Source organism: Ornithodoros turicata, chromosome 1 (genome assembly GCF_037126465.1).
Source record: "Ornithodoros turicata isolate Travis chromosome 1, ASM3712646v1, whole genome shotgun sequence".
NCBI lineage: Eukaryota > Metazoa > Arthropoda > Arachnida > Ixodida > Argasidae > Ornithodoros > Ornithodoros turicata.
The window spans coordinates 194256138-194269372 of NC_088201.1; the positions used below are offsets into that span (position 1 = coordinate 194256138).

Consider the following 13235-nt stretch of genomic DNA (forward strand, 5'->3'; position numbering starts at 1 on the left):
GTTACCTCAATTTTTAACGGTTCAGTTCCAAGATGCTGTCGACTCTTTCGGTTAGGCCAAAATTAACGGCTAATAATGGTTTAAGGGTCAGCTTTGGTGGGACTCTTTGGTTGCACCTCTTCATGTATGACCACGACCTTCATATTTCATGGGGAACATCTCCACCTGACGGATTTGTTGACAGAAATAAAGTTGTGTTCGATAGAGGCAAACTAACGCACAACACGTTTAACTAAACATACGAGACTACTACTTCGAATGACTTTTGTTCCGCTTTCCCTCACGCATAATATACCTGAGTTCACAGTACACGGTAGGAAGGGAGACTTCAACACAAACGCACAACAAAGTAATAATGATTCACCTGTGTGCTCAAGCAAAAGTATTTACATGACGCACTGCAATTAGGCTCACGAAACCGGCATCCCGGTGACGACTGTACAATATGTGTGCAATCAAATGCAGTAATCGTCAGAGGGTCATAGTTATCACGCAAAATGCATTTCTGCGTGCAAGTAGTACTTCCGAAAAGGAGAAAAGACGTATTAGTGCACTGTTAAAGCGTTTAAAGGGTTCACAGCCATAAATATATGTTTGTGAACAATGGACCAGCACCGGCAAAGTCGGTGTGTACGTCATGCTGTTTGCAAGCATTATTACGGTCGTTAAGCACGACAACAAAAAGTGCAGTAAAAATTACGTGTTCAACGCCTTAGGGTCCAGTGATTGTGATCAGCTCCCTTTATTATCCGAGGCCTTGGATTAGAGAGATCGCATCTCAGTGTCTACGGATAATATCATGTTCTTTTGCCCTCCTAGGCAGATGCCTTGTATGCACGGTTGGACGTCATCGCACGCAATTATGAGAAAGCCTGGCGTCGTGTGAGTACATCCCCTCTTGTATGCATATCCATTTTACTATACATTTGCGGACTTTGAACGTGCCGTCGGCGTGTTTTTCCTCTTACATATACCTTACGTATAGGTCTACTGCGAAATAGCCCAATATTGTAGCCCAAGCCCAATATTGTAGGAAACAGCGGGCGGTTTCTTACATATCCCTAAATGAAGCGACGTGCAAGACACTCAAAAAGCAGCGACATCATGTCCGCTGTTTCAGCGTGTTAGACGTTGCTTCATTTAGGAATAATCCTGATGTTCTATGCACCATGAATCCTCTCCAGCTCCCTGTCATCCTTTCGGCTCCTACATATCAAGGCTTGAAGCCAGATTTTTCACTTGAAGTATATTACATGCGCATTTACTCTTCGCATGAGGCGCCTTCCCTCCTCCCCCACGCAGGTAACGTTAACAGAATGCCCCCCCCCCCTCTTCTTCCAAGTCCCTTTTCGCCGTTACCTGCAGAATTTCCCCCTTCATTTTTGAGATGAGGTGAACAGGGCTTTGTTCCCTTTTGTTTTATGTTACGCTGTTACTATGTTTTATTGTTCTGCCTTCAAAGCTGTGAGCCTGTGAGACGTCACATCTATTTGTTATGGCGTTGTTTATCGGTGCTTTTGGGTTTATTCTTATTTATTGTTTTATGGTGAGCTCACGCTTTCCATAGGGCTGTTGTGTAGAGTGCTTGTATGCACGCGAGTTTCGCTTTGTCTTTTTGCCATCTCCGATAATTCTGGTACTTAAATGGGCCGTAAACAGGTACACAAGGTGCTCATTTCTTTGTGGTATATTATTGCAGCTTAAGCAGTGAAAACTCCTTGCAATTACTAACGCTGAAAAACAAAAGGCTCTTGCATACGGATGAAATATTCACTGCACTCTTTCGCATTTTAGCTCTGCCCCGCGATCTAACTTTACGTCATTTTGACGTAGCGCTTCCTCACCAATTACAATCGAGTGTTCCACGTATGATTTTATTTCAAATGCGGAATTGGACTAGATGAACGTGAATCTTCTTCTGTTCAAAATCTAAACAGTTACAGCCTCAAACTGAAAAACGAAATGCGTTTAATTTAGGCATCCTACGCGCACTACGTTTTCTGGGCAGTAGCACGCAGCACACCGTGAGCGTGAATGAATATCCGGTTCCGGAATCTTAGGTAGGTGCGCGATGGGACATTTTCGTCATCTTCGAATGGTTCTCGACAACTCGGCTGCCATACTTTGGTTTGAGCCACGCGGCATCCCATCACCAGCTCGCGTCGTACAGTGGATAGCGTGCTGTTCATGTCATGTCGTGACTGGGAGGAACCCGGGTTCGAATCGCGTCATGTGATAGCAGCCGTTTGCGCCTACTTTAGATGTTGAAGATGTCATGACGTTGAATTTCGGAACCACGGAGCGCAAAATGTAGTTTCACACAAACAAACTGAGTGCTCCGACTCACAGCTGATAATGAGATATGCTTATTGGCTGGTAATTTGAAACGTCATGTGCGCAGCTCCACACCCCGATTGGGCGGCAGAACGCTACGTAGCCATGTGACGTATGCGTGGTGGAGAGAGGCTCGCTGGTTACTCATCTTGGAAAACAGTTGTATGGCTAACTAAGCCGACACGAGCCGAACGAAATGTATATTTAGGTGTTATGATCTGCGTTCTTTCATGAGGTATCATTATTTCTTTTGGTGACCTGTTTACGGCCCCTTTAAAACGTTATGAGGAACGACAATAACTATGTGGTGTGCTTCACCACGGCAGTCCGGAGCTGTACCCCAATGCGCATAGAATATTACATCAACAGCATGACTTCAAAAAAAGAAAGAAAGAAAGAGGAAGAAACACAAGTATATATTTTAGTTCTGTCTGTTTGCGTTTTCTTTCCCTGTCGCTAGCTCAAGGAAATTATACAAAAAACATGCTCTTATTTTGACCTCCCAAGTACGGACGATCGAACAACAAGCCTTCTTGTCCCGTGGATTACTCGAGAGGTTTCACTCTACAACGAAGCTGGCCAAGACTAACCTGCCCCTTGCCAGAACACACTATCTCGGAAGAAGTCAATGAGAGTGTTTCAACAAATTTACCTACACCCTTCCCGACGCAGAAGTGAAATAGTTGAAACGACTTCCGTTGACATCGCCCGCAATAAAGTGAGCCAATGGCCGGTAATGCTTTCCCCTACTGACGTTACTTTTATGGCAAGGGAGTTGCCGAGCTAATCATTGCGTGTTTTGTTCTAATTATCTCAGCTGCTACTGTAAAGCTGTCAATGTATTACCCCTGTGCTTGTTCACGTCGCATTGCTTCATCATGTTGCTTCATCATGTTGCGCATTGCTTCATCAATAGAAGGTTGTATTCCAAGCACAAAAATGAGTTGCTAAGTGCCATCTGGCAATATTGCACACTGCAGAAGTGGTCAAGACAACAGTTATCGCCCTATGTCAATGTCTTCCCAGAGCTGCCGACGCAGGAAGGCTGCGTCGTCCACGATCCTCGCTCAGTCATCCGTCAAAAGCGGTGGAACAGGTACTGCAGTTGGCGCATGCTGGACATCAGGGCAATGTCGCTGTCAAAGCTTCTGCACGGTGCTACTTTTGGTGGCCAGGTATCGACGGCGACATCAGAAAAGTTTGCGAAGGGTTACGCCACTTGTCTTCAATGTCAACAAGCGCAAATTAGCGCGCCCTTACCACAGTGGGAGCGGCCCACAAAGCTCTAGCAGACAGTACACGAAGATTTCGAGCGAAGGGAAGGTGCCGCTGATTGTCGTCAAGGCATGCGAGTGGCTGGAACTAGGGTGCATGCTGAATATACAGTCAACTGCCTGATCGATCAACTGCGCAACCTTTTCGCTGTGCGAGCTCAAGCAGCATGTGGGAACGGGTTAAGGCTTTTCGCTTATTGCTGGTAGCCAAGATTTTGCTGAACACTGGGAGGTGTCCATAATCTACCACCGGTTGTGCTCTCTGAGGTTTCTCCCAGGTTTCCCGAAGTCCTCCGCGACGAATGTCGGCACAGTTCCCCTGAAGAAAGAAGCCCGGGACACATACCAACCCCTCTATCCCCAACTGCCTTGGAAAGGATCAGGAAAGAACAACGTCGTGCACGCTTGCCCGTGTTTTTCTCAGGCAGCGTACTACTGTCTCCGCAGCCACGGGCAGCAGCTCTAATGTTCGGTGGCGGTCTGTCCACTGCTATCACGCGTCTACAGCCCAGACCCAAAGAAAACCCCTCTGATTATGAGGGAGAAAAATCACCTCCGGGCATTTCCGCCATGCTACCACTTTCCTTCCATAACTTCTCTGGGAAACCAGCATAGGTTGGTAGAAAGGAGATTCGACCGCAGATCATGGCTTGTCAAGGGAGAGGAGGGTATGGCTCGTCGACATAGGAACCACATTAAGCCTTGGAACAGTACCAGTCGCACGCGATATTGTGCGTCAGGGGAAGAAGGGAAAAGGAAATCATCGCATCAACAGTGCACTGGTCCACCCCCATACACCGTGCCATCACCATCGGCTTCGGTTTCCACATCTCAACCTGATGTTCGACTTAATACTAAGTGCAGCTACGGAAGGTCTGTCTAACCGGAGCACTCAGATCCACCAGGATCTAATTATTCGCAACGAGAACGAAAACGGCACCCAAGTCGAAGAAGCGGCGTAGCTGAAGATAGCAGCTGGATGTCGAGATGTGTATTCTACCAATCAGCCTTAACACATGGGAACGTTTCGCCGCGGCATCAGCGCGAGTATTGCCATAGAGGCCGATATGGCTCAGGACCCATTCAAACCACACAGTGTGACCCGAGGACAAGAGGTTGCAATAAATTACAAGAATCATCTAATGCACGTCATAGACGATGTTGAAAGGTTAAATAGCCAGGGTAGCTTGGCCAGTTTTGCTGTTAGCAAGTAGCGTCCAGGCACTAGCTGGAGAAGCAGGTACATGCTTCAAGGCGGCAAGAATCGCAAACTTCTCATGTTCTACATACGATGGTTCATGGGGAAGCTGAGAGCATAGGGAAGTAGCGCATGCTTGAAATCGACGCTAAAAGCATTGTACACCGCTGTCGACGAACATTGCCGCTCTAGCCCACCATTGTATACTTCCGTTCTACACTGTTAAAACAGAACCTCACCACGTAGCACGCTCCCAGCCAACCATCATTACGAATAATATAATTTTCTCTGTATTGATTTGATAAAAATGGGAAGGAAGAGCCTATCTGGGACAGATTAGCTTGTCCCAGATAGGCACCTCCCCCTGTTTTGAGCAAATCATGACACAGTATGATATCGTTCGGTATGATGGTTGCCTATGAGCGTGCTATGTGGTGAAGTTCTGATTTAACAGTGTATGGCTATTGAAGGTATGAATGTTGTACAATGTAAGTTGGTCATGCAGCTACACGTGCATCACCTCCAGAAATTGGGTTGAGTATCGGCCCCGGCGATGAAACTCTCCACCCATCATCCCCAAATAAAGTAGTTGTTGTTGTTTGTTGGCAATGCCACGGGTGGACTGATGAACTGGGGTAGACGACGGGCTGATTCGGTATCCATGTCAGGGCGCGTACGCAGCAGGGGCGTTATTGTGAGCGATGTAGCTGTTTAGACAAATGGAAGGCACTGCTAAAGGCGGACACCGGGAAAGTCACACAGATACCTCGCAGATAATGATCGGCACGTCGGCTGCTGAATCGGGTGTAAGTACGAAGATTTTGAGAGTAGCAGCATTACCCTGAGTCTCAGGGAGACGACACGGACAGGAAAGACACAACTGGATAACGCGAGAGTAATGGACGACACCAGACACACTTTCTAATGTACATCAGCTCGTTTGTGCAATCTTATTGCACCTTGGTAGTAAAACACTACATTGCAAATGAATTAACACAAGAGATGGAGTGTAATCACAAGCCTTACCTTGCAGGAAAAAAAGACGATGAAGAAAAAGGAGGATATCGAAGAGGCACACGAGAGTCTGAAAGAAGAAGCCCTTTCAAAGCTTCACGAAACATCCCATGAAAAGGAGGATAGGCAACGTTTTGTGAACTTGCTACGTAGCGTAAGTCACACATTGATGGATTACTTCAGTGTCCACTACCTTAGGGAGGCAGGCCTGTGTACTGTGCAATTCCGTGACCGGCTTCATTCCGCGCGGTCATTGCGTGTAGTAAGTTCAGACATGTCAACAAACCTCAAAAAGAATATAAAACAAGGCAGCAAAAGCTGCCGCGAAATTGTACTTCAGATTAAAGCTACTATCAAACTAAAATTAAAATCAAAACTAAACTATTAATTAATTACTTAAAACTTTAAGATGAAAGTAATTAAGTTTGAGTTGTAGAAAACATGTGAACCTGAGTATGACACGTGTATTAGTTTGAAGCACACGAGATTGATTTCCTCCCGGTCGAAAGCACAAAGAAAACTTAAAAGTTATAAAAGTGAAGGGCGACGGCGGAAGATCCGCCTTCGTCAAGGCAAAATAGCCACTCAGCTATTTTGTCTTGACCAAGGCGGAGCTTCCGCCGTAACGTAGACGTCGCCCCTATGTGTTATAACTGTGAAGTTTTAATAAACCCTATTTTGTTACTACCCCTACTTTTCTCTTCTGTCTCCCATTAATCTCAGCGGTCACTATACAGGGTGTCCTTTTTTCGGTTGAGCTTTTTCATAAAAATATTCTAAGGGCGAGATATCCAGTGTTCACTTCTATCATCTCTGGGCCGGTGGGTTCTTGGCCATCTGTTGCTCAACAGTCGAATGACGAATTACCCAATAACTGTTGATTAATTAACTGTTGATTATAAAATCTACAGTGTGGTCCCAATGAGAACATCTGTTCCTTTCGGTCACCTGATGTCGTAACCGTTTTCAGAACAAAACTCCGTTCGGTAGATCGTACGCAAAATATTGGTGGCAGAACACAGTGTTTTTTCCTCATTTTTTCATTCCACGTCTTTGGACACACGTCTACCCATCACCCCCAATGTGAGAGGGTGAAAGGGCACGCTATCGCCTCTCGAGTACTGGAAAAAGCTTAAAAAAAATCAGAAAATGCAATTCAAGATAAGTGCAGTTCCGACAGCGTCACCCGATACGTGTGTTTTTGTTTTGTTTCCGCAAGGTAAATTCTGTCTCCGACGTATGATGCGGCACTGTGCTCCTTCACCCACTCACATTGGAGCTGAAGGAAAGACGTGTCTCCGAAGATGCGCATTCAACAAAATAAAGAAAAAAGGTATTCCTTCACGAATTTTTGGCCGGCGATCTATCGAATGGATTTTTGTTCGAAAATGGCTACGATATCAGGCGACCGAGAGGACAGATGTTCTCATTGGGACAAATTTTATAATTGAAAAGTTAATTATTCATTTTTAGGTAATTAGTCATTCAACGGTTGAGCAACAAATGGCCAAGAACGTCTGCGAGCCGAGCACTTATAGAAGTCAAAACAGGATGTATATAGCTTTCATAGTTTTTTATGAAAAATCTGTCTTGATATACAGCGTATGTAACAGAGCGAGTGTTTGAGCTGGTTGGTACATATTTCGATTAAAAGGTCCGCAGGCTCAGGAACAAGTATGCAGAGTATCGCAACAGAAACACTCGAAAAGATTATTAAAAATAACGCTTTAGCACCGCCAGGTTGATTTTCGCAAGAAGGCGCGTCGGAAATGTGCGTCTAGAATAGGAAGCGTCCCCGCCTTCATTTGTTTTGCCTTCTTTGTGGTAACAAGGTTGCTTTGTTCTCTTTGTGACAATTTGGTATCAGCAGCAAGGTGAAAGCAGGGAGAGGTTCGTAAAACATCAAGCGGGAGCACTACCTCTTCTCCCCGCAAGTTCCGTGCGCTCTCCTTTGCGACAATCAAGCAGGCGGGGCTAAAGCCGAATTTCTAGTATTTTTTTTACTATTTCCGTTCCGATGATGTGCATAGTTTTTATTGGTTTTGTGGTCGTCCGTGGAGGACTTCATAACTCTGTAAAAAAGTGAAGTTCGCTTGACAATTTACAAAGCTCAGTTGACAAAATAAATTTCCCTCAATTAAGAATTGTACAAAGCCTTTCTAAATGGCGGTAAAAGTTCCCAGAAGGTGGCTGCCATGAGTCCCACAATTACGTCGCGAGTACGTCGTCGTCTTTTATCACTTTAGGTGAAAGACCTTTTATATTCGGAAAGGTTTACAAAAATCGAACTTCTCAGATCTCAGGTTTATTCCTACCTCTACCTCACCCAACCTCAACCTTCTGTACTAACCACATTTCTTGTGTGTTACAGAAGATCGAGTATTCCTACGCATCCATGGCCAAGCCTGTTCTGACAACAATGTTGGACGCGGAGGTATGATTGCGGAAGTGTTCATATCAGGGCAGCAGGAGGAGTGTCACTGACTATTGCAAATGTCTTTTGCACATTGTAGATTCAGCAACTTGAAAGCCAACGTAATCAGCTGAGCAGCGCTCGGAGAAAGGTATGAATAAAGCCGCCATATCATAACCTATTCAAGAGAATGACCATGACATAGGGAGTCAGGGAAATTAATCCAGCACCACAGCATTGTCTTCCTCGCATGTTGCTCGTTGTCTGCAAAGGGTCATTAGAGAACTGCTGTCTCACTGAGTCAGAAGAAAGAACAGTAACAGTTTGGCTTCGTTTGGCTGTTTGTAACAGTTTGGCTTCGTGCTGTACACGGCACGTGTAACTGGTTACGCTCCTGTCACTCCGGTACTGCAGTATACACGGGAAAGCCTCAACGACAATGAAATCGTTCAACATGTTGTATTTATTCGCATGGAACTGTCAGTGGCCAGTCGTGGAATACAATCAACATAGCCTTCTAACAAGAGGAGACGGATCACCTCCAGGGGTTGTCCCCTCCCAAGCAGCACGCCAATATTGGTCCAATATGGGCTGCCGATGTTGATCAATATGGGCGTGCAACCAGGCTCCATATTGGACCAATATGAGCTGCCCATATTGGCAGGCCCATTTTGCGACAATATTGCAATTATTTCTGTGATAACGCCAACGGGGAGTCCGTGTAGTAATAAAGCATAGTCCGGGTTTATACCCCCCACTGATATCATTTCTCCCTTTTTGCTTTTTCATTTGTGCAGATCTCATTAATCCACGTTGCATAGAATAACAAAAAAAAAAACACTGCATCGCCGCAAAAAAAACAAAAAATAAAAAATTAAGAAAGAAAACACCCCTCAGAATCATTCATTGGGGTCGCAACAGTCTATGAGCCATAAATTTCCAACCCGCTCGTTATCATTCGAGAAACCAGCGCCATTTTAGCTCGTATGAAACGTACGATCCGACTGTCGTGCATGCGCATTAGTTGTAAGACGCGTGATTTCGCTCAAATGACCATGGCCGCTCCCACTCGGTTGGACTGAGTGGCATTGGCATCGCGAAGCAAGGTGGCGGCTGCTTTCAGAATGTCGACAGTTGAGTTGTCGAGTTCTAGTGAATGTCACAATGGAATTGCCACGTACGTTTACTTTTTCGAACAACGTGTATCATCTGCGGGAAGCTGGATGTAACGACGTATTGAATTGGGCATTTCGGATGTAACGACGTATTGAGACTTCGTGTTGTGTCTGTCCTTTCGTGTTCCCTAGTCTCGGGGTTTTACATTATGCACCATCTTCACCAGCTCGCTTGCTTCCTAGCCATTTTTTCATTTTACACGCTTCAACGTCCAATCTTGCCGTGCTGCTTGGGCATTTGTGCAACACGGGTACGTACCACTTTGTGGATTTTCAGTCAATATGTGGTATACGCGGGCAATACGGGGCCCATATCGCTAGGATTTTCCCAATATTGGCTTAATGGCTTAATAATTAAATTCAGCCAATTGGCTTAATGGCTTAATAATTAAATTCAGCCAATATGGGGGAAATCTTGGCGAAACGGGCCATGTATTGGACCCGTATCGCCGATGACAAGCCAATATGGGCCCAATATGGGCCCAATATTGTGTGCTGCTTGGGCTTATTAAATAGAAAGTACGGCCAGGGGTGTTTGGCCAAAACGGAGGGGACGAGGAGCACATGGCGTGAGAAATATAGGGAAGTGGAAGAAAACCACACCAGGAGAGAAAGAGCTCGTCCAGCAGCAGAGATTCTCCACGCTCAGAATATACAGGGTGTTCAAAATTAAGCTTTCACGAGCGCTACGCAAACACAGCAATGACAGGAAACCGGATGATAACTTTACGCTACTTGTGTAAGAAACAGGTGCTGCTAATTATGTAGCACCTGTTTCTTACTCAAGGAAACAGAAAAATAGCACCTGGTTTCTTTGTTCGCCTATTTATAAAGTGCTAGTGAAAGCTTAATTTTGAACACCCTGTATGTACAGGACCTTTTTTCTGATAATTTAAAGAAATGTTACAAAAAATAGAGGTATGAGAGCAGCACATATGCAGCTTCTCCAGTTGACTTATAGGGCCAGTCGGACATCCTAGAAGGAAGGGTGCAGCTACAAGATGACTAATTGCCTAGCAATCATGAATCAAATATTTTGCGGATTTCGTGCAAAAGCGGGATAGCAGCATGAGGTACTATCCGACTAGAAAAGAACTCCACGTTTAAGAAATTATGAACCCCGCACGTGCGCGAACATCTTTATCCTCACATTTTTATACGCAAATGAGCCGAAACAAAATAAAAACAAAAAGATAAAAAGAAAGCGCGCCTCAAGAGCGCAGCACCATCACCGACGGAGGCTTATCTGGCCTACAGCTGGATATCTCCTCAAATAATTTCCATCGCTCCAAATCACGCAGCACCCTGACGTGAAACCAGCACTCTGTTTTCGCCGTTACCGCGATTTCGGTTTTGGCTCATTTGAATATCAGAATTCGGCAATGGAAATCTTATCGCACGTGAATGTTCCAGAATTTTTAAAACCTGGAATGGCTATAAAGGCCTATTCCCGCATATAGCGCATTGCTACATAGCGCTATAAACTTGCGCTATATTTCCTCCTCGCATTGCTGCGAGCCGCTATAAAACCGTTCATGTCGAAGTAGAGCCCCGGTCAACTATTCTAGCGCTATATTGAGCGGTGAGTCTTTGTTAACCAATCGAGAGCGGCTTTCAGCCGTGACGTCGCAGAAGGTGGGGATTGTGTTGCTTCCGATCACTGGAAGCAGCAAGGCGGGAAGGCGACGAGGACGACGACGTGAAAATTGCCACCAGTTTCATCTGCCATCATGGGTGTTTGTTTACTGTAGTCTGGTATCGCGATCACAGCATCGAAAATGTCATCCCCCTTCATGCTGCGGATACCCGACGCCGACAGTAAGCAGTCACGGTAGTACCGGTCCATCACGTCGCAATGTGATATCCAGTGACCCCAGCAGGATAGCGCTATGTGCTCGGTTGTGTGTGAGAACCACAACCGGAAAAATAGTGCCAGATTTTGAGCGCTATTTTCTAGCGCTTTAAGGCGAAGCGCTGTATGTGGGAACTGGCCTATATGCCCCGTGAGTGCAGCAGGATAGCGCTCTGTGGTCGGTAGTTGAGAAAGGAAACAGGAAAAACAGCGCCAGATTTTGAGCGCTATTTTCTAGCGCTATACAGCGCAGCGCTGCATGTGGGAACTGGTCTTAATACTTTCTCATTCTGTTATCTCGCCTTCGCAAGAAATCCCATAATTAAAGCATAAATTAATTAATTTCAAGTAATTATTAATCTTGTCGCTGCATACTTTCCGCCTGGCCGTAAAACTCAACTGCAAGAAACGGCATCAATGCGCTTTCACGACTTTTTATAAGGATTACGTAACGGATAAAAAAGCAAACGTGTATTTATCTATCCCCATTTTTTTTCTTTATCACACCACCTCCCGGAATATATATATATATATATATGGATAACTAGGGACAGATGAACGCGAAAAAGATATAGGCTACAAGTAATGAAGACCCTTGGGAAGCCGTATAAGGATTACAAACAGTTGCTACTTTTATTACATTAATAATTAAGGGGGAGCAACCAGAATACCGGGAAGAGAGTATAGAATACGTAGAGATAAGATAATAGAGAGAAGAGTATAGAATACGCAGCATACCGGGCCACTCTATGTTAAAGGTCAGCTCCTGGTGACCTTGACTTATTGAAACTGTAACGGTATTCTGGAAACCCACATTGAACTGTCTGAAATCACCCTTCGTTTCCAGAAAATTGCCCCATATTTTAAATAATCGTAAATGAGCTATCCCGAAACACACACGTGGGCCACCATTTTTATGACGGAATTGGTTTTGCGGTCTATACCGCTGACGTAAGACATATCAGTGTTCAAGATATCCCTTGGATCATACGTGAATGCAAACAAGCGATGGTAGCTGGGAGCGTCTGCTCGATCGACGTAGGCTCCTTCATTGAAGTGCTTTTATATTGGGCAGGTTTGCTAATGCCAAAACACATTATTGATACCACCAGTGCGCTTATGATTCGTGCAATTATGCTGTGGCATTGCCGGCCTGCGGCTATCTGCCAAAGAGCACCATGAATGTCACGTATTATCAACCGAGCTGTGCAACGCCTACATACGCGAGAGATTTTTGTTGCAATTGCAGTTATATTTCATAAAGTGAACTGCTAGTTTAATTGTAAGACTTCAGTCACGTATCGTGACCGCTGCATCACTTGCGGCTTGCGAAGTCACACACTACGCACATATATCTCTCTAATGGCTGGCGCCAAACGTTCCAGGAACAATAAGTAAGCTGATAAGTATGGGCATGTAGCAGTCGCATCGTGTAGCATGTAGCATCGCCATCAAAACGTTCGTTCAGTTCATCTTCACCAATGAACCTAGCCGGTCATTAAAAAGGCTACCTCCCCTCCAGACTTTCTTGCCGTCTCAGTTTCGAGAACTGCTAACCATAAAGCCTTGCACACTGCGCCGGAACATTGCGACACCGGATGTATCCTGAACGATGAACGAACGATTCGCAGCTCGTCCGCCACATGCGTCTACTTTTGGGCGACCGACCTTACGCCCTGGATGACTTGGTGCTTCGTCAGCTGTTTTTGAAACGGTTGTCAGCGAATGTTTGCATGCTGCTGCTGACAACATGAGCCTCAACGAACTGGCCAATCTGGTGGCCGAGTTCTGGAGATGGCACCACGTCAGATTGCTGCTGTAGCTCCGCCACGGCTGTCCGAGCTATGTCCACCCGATACCGCTACAACAAGCTCGGCGCACCCGTTCGACCTTTCCGTACTCGCCGACCAGATTGTGGCACTTCAGCTCTAAGTCGCGGCACTACGACGGTCTTCTTCTCGTTCACCGTAGCGCT

The 13235-nt window shown here is 45.5% G+C and overlaps 1 protein-coding gene across 1 annotated transcript in view; it reads left to right on the forward strand.

The window, feature by feature from the left end:
- The window catches only part of LOC135378915 (uncharacterized), a 385731-nt gene that overhangs the window by 289505 nt on the left and 82991 nt on the right, over positions 1 to 13235 (forward strand). Inside the window, exons 16-19 of the mRNA XM_064612080.1 lie at positions 820 to 882; positions 5840 to 5974; positions 8192 to 8254; positions 8334 to 8384. Of these exons, the coding sequence (XP_064468150.1) occupies positions 820 to 882; positions 5840 to 5974; positions 8192 to 8254; positions 8334 to 8384 (312 nt within the window). The remainder of the gene's footprint in view (positions 1 to 819; positions 883 to 5839; positions 5975 to 8191; positions 8255 to 8333; positions 8385 to 13235) is intronic.